This window comes from Podarcis raffonei, chromosome 13, assembly GCF_027172205.1.
Source record: "Podarcis raffonei isolate rPodRaf1 chromosome 13, rPodRaf1.pri, whole genome shotgun sequence".
Taxonomy (NCBI): domain Eukaryota; kingdom Metazoa; phylum Chordata; class Lepidosauria; order Squamata; family Lacertidae; genus Podarcis; species Podarcis raffonei.
Window position 1 is genome coordinate 45,810,053 of NC_070614.1, and position 7,924 is coordinate 45,817,976.

The 7,924-nt window shown below is 41.3% G+C and overlaps 1 protein-coding gene across 1 annotated transcript; it reads right to left on the reverse strand.

The window, feature by feature from the left end:
* Positions 1–835: 835 nt before the first annotated feature.
* LOC128399070 (vomeronasal type-2 receptor 26-like) lies at positions 836–6,602 on the reverse strand. The gene is made up of 5 exons (XM_053360329.1): positions 6,523–6,602; positions 5,714–6,005; positions 3,118–3,345; positions 2,304–2,430; positions 836–1,737 (listed from the first exon to the last, which is right to left on the reverse strand). The coding sequence occupies exons 1-5, from the start codon at positions 6,600–6,602 to the stop codon at positions 836–838; spliced, it is 1,629 nt and encodes a 542-aa protein (XP_053216304.1).
* Between the last annotated feature and the right edge of the window lie 1,322 nt (positions 6,603–7,924).

A 7,924-nucleotide genomic window follows, 5' to 3' on the forward strand; every position in this document is an offset into this window, starting at 1 on the left:
AGCATGCAACAGCAGCCACATACCATGAATCAGATTCAACTGGCTGCCTAAATAATAATAATGATAAACTTTCATTTATATCCCGCCCTCCCCAGCCAAGGCCGGGATCAGGGCGGCTAACATTCTAAAATCATTTCATTAAAAAATCAGATGGATGGCAACCATTGGGGTAGAGTTCTGTGAAGATTGCCAAAGGAGGGAGTGAAGCTGTGCCCTGGCCAAAGGCTTGGCGGAACAGCTCTGTCTTACAGGCCCTGCGGAAAGATGTCATGTCCCGCAGGGCCCTAATCTCTTGTGGCAGAATGGAGCCACAGCCAAAAAAGTCCTGGCTCTGGTTGAGGCCAGCCTAACCTCTCTGTGGCCTGGGACCTCCAAGATGTTTTTTGTTTGAAGATCGTAAGTTCCTCTGTGGGACATACCAGGTGAGGGCAGCCAATGGGCCTCTAATCTTCAGTGAATTGGGGAATTTCTCTGCATGCAAAGACAGGATATAGCAGATGAGAACAAAAGTGGGCTCAATGCTCCAAAAGGTGGCAACTGCACGTGCTGTAGAGGGAAATGAGGGGCAGATGGGTCTCATAAACCTAGGAAGGGAGTCCATCTAGGATAAGGAAACTTTGAACTTAAACCTCCACTGCTTTACAGCATTAGTCATTTGTGAAAAAGGCTTTGGGACTAGAACCTGAGGAAAAATCTGTACCCGTTGCCTTTGGAACATCTTTGGCAAGTTAAGAAGCAAACTCTACACATATCCAGAGTAGGGACCTGCAAAGTGATACCAGCTAGCAAGTCCATGTATTCTAAGACCCAACAGAACCACAAATTCCACTGTCATTTATACCTTTCTTTGGGTTAGCTGCTCTTTGTTGTTCAGGTCTGGCCTCACCACAATAATGTAGCATTTAGGGGAAAAAATACAAGCCAGTAACCCAGCAACAGAAGCAAAGATGGAGAAGATCTCCACAGCCACCATGTATTTTCCTCTGGTGCTCAGGTAGGTTGGAATGAAGGAGAGCCAAACACTGCAGAAGACCAGCATGCTGAAGGTGATGAATTTGGCTTCATTGAAAGTGTCAGGCAACTTCCTGGCTAGGAAGGCCACCGTGAAGCTGATAGTGGCCAGGAAGCCCATGTAGCCCAAAACACAATAGAACATGGAGACTGACCCTTCATTACATAGAAATATGATTTCTTCCATCATTGAGTGCATGTCCACATCTGGGAATGGGGGAGAGGTTGCCAGCCAGAGGACACAGATTCCTACTTGAACAATGGAGCAGGAAAAGACAATGGAATAAGCCAGTTCTTTGCCTACCCATTTCCTCATATTGGATCCTGGTTTGGTAGCCATGAATGCCAAAACCACCAATATGGTTTTGGCTAAGATGCTGGAGAGGGCTATAGAGAAGACAATACCAAAAGCAGTTTGTCGGAGAAGGCAAGTCACCATATTAGGTTTTCCGAGAAACAACAAAGAAGAGAGGAAACACAAGAGGAGGGAGATAAGGAGACCATAGGTGAGGCTTCGGTTGTTGGCTTTGACTATGGCTGTATTGCGATGCTTAATGAAGATGCCAAGCACCAGAATTGTGATCAGAGAGAATAGAAGCACAGAGGAAGTTGAAACAATGGCCAAGGTTTCATCAAAGGCTAGGACGTTTGGAATCTTAGGAATGCATAGATACTGGCCGCTGTTTGGATACTGATCTGCTGGGCAACTGACACATGTTTCCATGTCTGAAAATACAAAAACAATGTGTGACAATTTGAAGGAACCAAAAGTATTCTTAAGAATTTCACATCACTAGTCCATTTAGCATAGTGTTTTCTACATCACAATGTATAAGAGCTTCAAGCCCCAATGCTTTTGTACTAGGTGTATCAAAAATAAAACTTGTGGATCAAAACTGGAATTTTCTACATGGGTAACATCTTTTTTTTCTTTATTGTCTCCCTGCTTTTTCTTAGAGCCACATAAACAGTACTACAAAATGAGAAATGCATTACAGCTGAAATCTTTGGATCTCAGAAAATCGAGTTTGATAAGAGTTTCACCCTATTGTCAAACAACCTAATTCTTAGAGGAGGAAACACCACTTCCATTCCACCCCAATTTTGTAGAAGTTGAAAGTAAAATATATTAGCTTCCACTTAAAAAAGAAATCTTCAAGATGTTTTAAAGATTAAAATATATTGATGATATCTATAAACAGTGAGAAGCCTTCTCTCCTGCAGCAATTTAATGCTAACAAAATTGCCAGGAGCCCAGAGGTTCTGCAGTATCTTAAGATGTCATCTCTAACCTTTCTCATTTGAAATCATTCCTTCTGGACATGGATCACAATCATAGCAGCAAAACTTCTCCCCCTCCTTCTTTTTCTTCCCGTAACCAGGATGGCAGTTGGCATTACATAGAGAAAGCGGTGGCACCTATGCAAAGAGATAGGAAGAGTTTAATATTATGATACTGTTTTGAGAAATTTATCGAATATCCAATATCAGGTGATTTAATAGTAAATAGGAAGACTAATAGCGTGAAATGATCTGTAGGTACACAAGGTACATACAGTGGGGTAAAAACCTGCTGTTCTAAGCATCTTACAAACTTAAGAAGCTGTCAGTATTCATGCCTGGACCATCCAACCTTATAGCTGTGTTAGAATTCAGTGTGATTTCACCCCTGGCTTGGCCTTTTGATGGAGTCACCACTTAATGGCATTTGCTTCAAGGAGTTCACATGGTGTTCCTTTGTGTGGCACAAGGAATTAAAGGTAAGTCATTATAGTGGTTCTTTTCCTAACTGCAGGGTCATTACAAGCAACTAGGACTAGGATATCATTCCATGACTTTTGGGTTGTGGTTTCCTGTTAGGCCACATCCTGTCTCAGAGAGAAATGCTTTGGGTTCCCACGCCTGACCTGTTCTGGGAGGAGTTGCATTCCATTTGAAGCAAGAGGTCTGGGAGAACTCCTCTATTCTCACTCATCACTAGTCTGAAGTGGTTTCAGGTGCTAGTGAATTTCAAAATGAATAATGTGTGAAGTGCTTTTGTTACATCCCATTTTGTGGATAACCACAAATTCTGGGTTTTCCGGGACTGTGCCTTTATTCCCATACCTTAGTGAAGCGTCTGTGCCATTTGATTCTGTCTTCATTAATGGTGAGCTCTTTGCCCGGAGGGGCCTGAGGATCCAACCTGCCCACTTTGACTCTGACATAGGAATTATTTGGGAAAGTGACCAAGTTGGTAATATCAAAGCCAGCTGCTAACTCTCCATATTCATTTAATGTAATTTCATCTCCAGCACTGTTGTTGAATGAGATTCTCTGCAGGAATGAGTGGAGCTAAGTGGAAAGAGAATCGAAGTTAAACACTTCAGTTCACAATGGAGAGCATCCATATTCTAGCTGCACATACAGGAGGAGTAGGAAATCATGAATCAGTGTCAATTCAACATTCAACAGACTTGCATCAAGATATTATGGAGAGATGAGACTATAAACCTGCTTGATTGAGACCAGCCTTTGTCACAATCCAAGAAAGGAAGGAATTTGAGAAGTCATGTATGAGAAGAAATGGTAGCTTATATTCTTAAAGGATAGGAATGCAACATGAGAACATCGGACTGGACCTTTCCATAGTTTATGGAGTGGATTTGAGCATGGTTGGATGTTGGATGCAGATGAGTGGTAGGAAGCAGCAGCTGAGGAACCCGAAAGGGACACCCCAAGGAAAGGAGGCTCAGAGCCAGGGGTTTGTGGTGGGATGACAAGGAGTTGTCAGTGGGCGAAAAGGGAGCAGACTGGGAGGAAGAGGCAACAGGGTTAAGGGAGCAGGAAGAGGCTGTGGCAGACTGAAATCCAGACTCAGAGGCAGAAGAGGGAAAGGGAGAAAAGCAGGGTCTGGAGACAGTGATCACACAATTGATAGCATCTTCTGGGGTGAGAGCCTCTAAGAGTGAGGCTTCAGGCCCCAGAAACCCCTGGTGGTGTGCATACAGGGAAAGATGAGGAGTTGGGGATGGGGCTTTTCAGGACGTGCCCAGGTAGTGGCAGCCATCTGATGGGCTGCTCTTCTCTTTTCTCTTTGATATGAGGATCCCTGCAAAAGCCAGTGCCTGGGGTTGGGGTCCTGGTTGTGCTCCCTTATAATTATGCGCCCGGGGCCCCCAACCTTACACCACTGGGTAACTGGACAGGTAAGAGAGACAGAGGGAATTGCGGAAGGATGTGGATAGAAAATGGAGGGGTTTTCAGTATGGAGAAGGTGGTTGGCACAGCTTCAGTTATGTGTCGTTTTTTCCTTATGTCATCTAAAGTCTGTTTAGTAGCATTATTGTAAGTTTTCTAATTCCTATCTTTGATATAATTACTAAAGGTTTATTTTTTAATTTCTTAAGTTTTATTCTTTTATTTCTTTACTGATAAGTAAATGCCTACTCACAAAATGTACCAATGCAGTGAATGCTTTGTAAGAGGGAACAATACCTGCCAAGGATCTACATATTGAGGAGAGAGTTTTCCCTTAGCATCTCTTCTGTTGCGGATGGTTCCAGCCAAGTGCATGCTGTTTAAGGCATGTGCCAAAGCATAGACAGCATTATAAATGGTGTAGCTGTGGCCAGTCATGCTCATTTCAAAAAATGGTGCAGGGAGACTCTCCAGCATCTCCTCTCCAGTACAAATGTTATCACTGAATGTTGAGTGAGTGGAGTTTGAAAGTGAACAACTGAATGCATCTTCCCAGAAATCTTGGATAAAACCATCTGTCTCTGTCCAATGAGGACGTATACTCCGAAGAAAGTCTTTAAAGTTGTGAATCTCCTTGAAGTGAATTGCAAAGGAGATAGCACCATGGAACATTCGTATATTAACAGTCAATTTTTGAAGGCTATATAATATGAAATCAATTTGGGTAGTTGTAATCCATACTGTTCCTTTACGTGAATTCTTTTGAGGAAATAGTAGCTGAGATAACTCCATTGTGCTTAAAGCAGCTGACAGCCATATACTAAATCTACTTTCTCCATATACAAGAACTACATTGGTTCTGCTGGTTGTGAAAATTGGTAACCAGATCCTTGAGTCATGCAGTTGGTTACTGTTATAAATTAGATTGAGTTCCACTCTTTCTGTGAATGCTGAACAGATTCCATTCTTGAAAAGCATTGGCTCAATTGTCTGTAAGAAACGTTCTCCAGCTTCATTAGCTGGAGTCATGAGCCCAACCCATTTCCACCTGAAATGCAGAATTAACCGGATAATTCCTTGATACTGAAGGTCTTCATTGGGGACCATGCGGTAAAAGGAAGGGAATTTGGTTCCATAATTTATGAGTGGTTCAAATGAACCATATGAAATCTGGAAAACATTTTTAAGGGGAGGAACATTTTTAGTTAATGTGTTCTCAGCAATTTTTGCTTATGAATCCAATGCCAATGTCATATATTGAGTAGTTCACAGGAAGCTAATGCAGTGCATTCAGGATTGATGTATATGAACCAGTCTAGGTGCCTCCTTTACAAACCTGGCAGCTTTAGAGAAACCTTCTATTACATCTATTAAACAGATACGGTCCCTTCTTACACACACTGTTGGATATGCATATTATGGCCCTTTTACTTTGTCTATTTCCCCACTCCATATGTATGAATCAGTAGATTCCTAATGCAAGAAAAGCATGATATCTCTGTTTTTCAAATCCATATTCTACCTGTGGCATCTTGAAAAGACCTAAGACGTTTGCCATGCACCAGGAGGTATCAGAGCTGAGTCCCCCAATGACTCCTATGACATTTTTCTGGATGCCACACCTGTAGTTGGGAACAAAGTGATGTGATTTAAAGAGCAGGTCCAGAGTGTTTCGGTAGGTCATCTTTGAATCATAATAGCTATCATAGATGTGGAAGCCGAGAGAGACATTAGGCAACATCCTGGGATTCTCGTTGATCTCATCAACAGCAAAGACCAAAGCCAGGATTTGCTGGTAGAACTTTGTCAACACCCTGCAAATGAAGTTAGATTTTGTTTGATAGGGAAATTAAACAGTGCACAGAATCTAGATAGGAGAGATTCACCTGCCTGCCTATAAAGAGAGGATGAAGCCAGCGAAGTTTATTTACTTATTTGGGCAATCTAAGAATACTGTGTAATTAAAAAAGCTGTTTCTTCATATCTTCAGCAACCCGTGTTTGTTTTCACCACCTTGAAAATTTGGGTATCATCAAAAAAGTTGAGTACGATACCACTTTGCTATATGCTTTCCCTATTTTTTATGCCATCTCTTTTCTCTTTCCCCTACTCTCTTTCCTATCTCTCTTTAAACAATTAGACTAAAAAAAGCTTATTGTTCATTGACAGTATGCACATAGCCTATATGCACAGAGATTTCTAATAAAATTTCTCCACACATTTAAAAAATAAAGTTCTAAAGCTATCTTCCTCCCCAATCAATCAAAGTTATTTTTAGTCAGATATAGCATATAAGGAATAATTAAATAATATTAGTTAACGGTTACTTACAGTGGAGCATCAATGAAGTCCTGGGGAGGGTGTTTCTTGAAGGATACCTTGCGGACTATGTAATAAATATGAGATGCCATTGCACCAATGACCAGGTCACCTGGCTCATACCACTCGTGTGGAACATGAACAGGATTATTTGTTGCGCATTGAGCGCTTTGTACTTGGGACACTATATTGGGGAGCAGCAGAAGCAGCAGGAGCAACATCCTGATGGCAAATACCCTTGTGTGCATGGACTCCCCTGCTTCTCTCTACAGTATTATTCCTCTCCTCTACCTGATCTGAACAAGATAAATTGGGTGGCAGCTGACTCTGTCAATTTGGCACTGTAAGGGACATGTATCCGCCTTATTGTTAGCTTGAAGATTGTCACAACAGAATTCTTGGATGCCAAACAAGATGCAGTGATTTGATATGAAAGAGGGAAACTGATAACTGATAAGTAACAGAGTCTAGCCTAGTTGTCTATAGAGCACAGAGGAGCTTATAATCATTTCAGGCTTGCTTGTTGATTCTTTTTTTCCACTCTGGCATTTGGCGGTTCAGTCAGGTAGTTTGATTATTGTAATTTGAGTAATGATAGGGGAGAGAATCACTTGTGCAGTGTTTTTGGATTCTATGGCGCATCAGCAGTAGAGGAACTGCCAAAATATTACTATTATTAATTTTTAAATATATATTATTGATTTACCAATATTGTTTCAATAGCGACCTCAATATAACAATACCAATTTTATCCAAATAATGCAATTATGAATGCCAAGTTTTCAAATGTCAAATTATACGATTTAATTAAAAGTTTCCCCTTGCGTGCTAGATTTGATGGCTTCATTCTTCTTCATGATTTCTGTGTTCCACTATGTTAATAATTTCCATTGCATTCTATCCACATATAGTAATCTCTTAGATGACAGCTACAGTCTTGTGATTTCTATTTGTGTTGGTATATATTAAGTAATTTATAAAGTTTGAAGTGAGGAACTCTAAGTGTAGTCCTTATTCTTTCCTGCGTGTGACAAGTTCCCCCCATGATGTTTTCCTTTTCATATATGGTGCTGTACCCTTCATTCCTGCAACTGTTGATATTTCCCATCATGCCCCGGGAGAAGCAGTTATCCCACAGTTTCCAAAAGTCACTTCATCACTTTGTCCTGTGTTTGGCTTCCAGTAAAAAAGCAGTGTTCGCCATTTTTTTCCAGCCTAGGAGGAATGGTCTGAATCCAGACCACAGATGTTGAACCCAAAAGCATCTATTACTGCAACTGGTAGACCGGAAGCCGGATCTGCCAATGTAATTATATTTGTAACATCACAAAATCATAGGCAAGGAATGAACCTACAAGGTCAGCAGGATGGCTAGAGTTGAGCTGGTCCCATCCTTTCCCCGCTTCTTAATTTG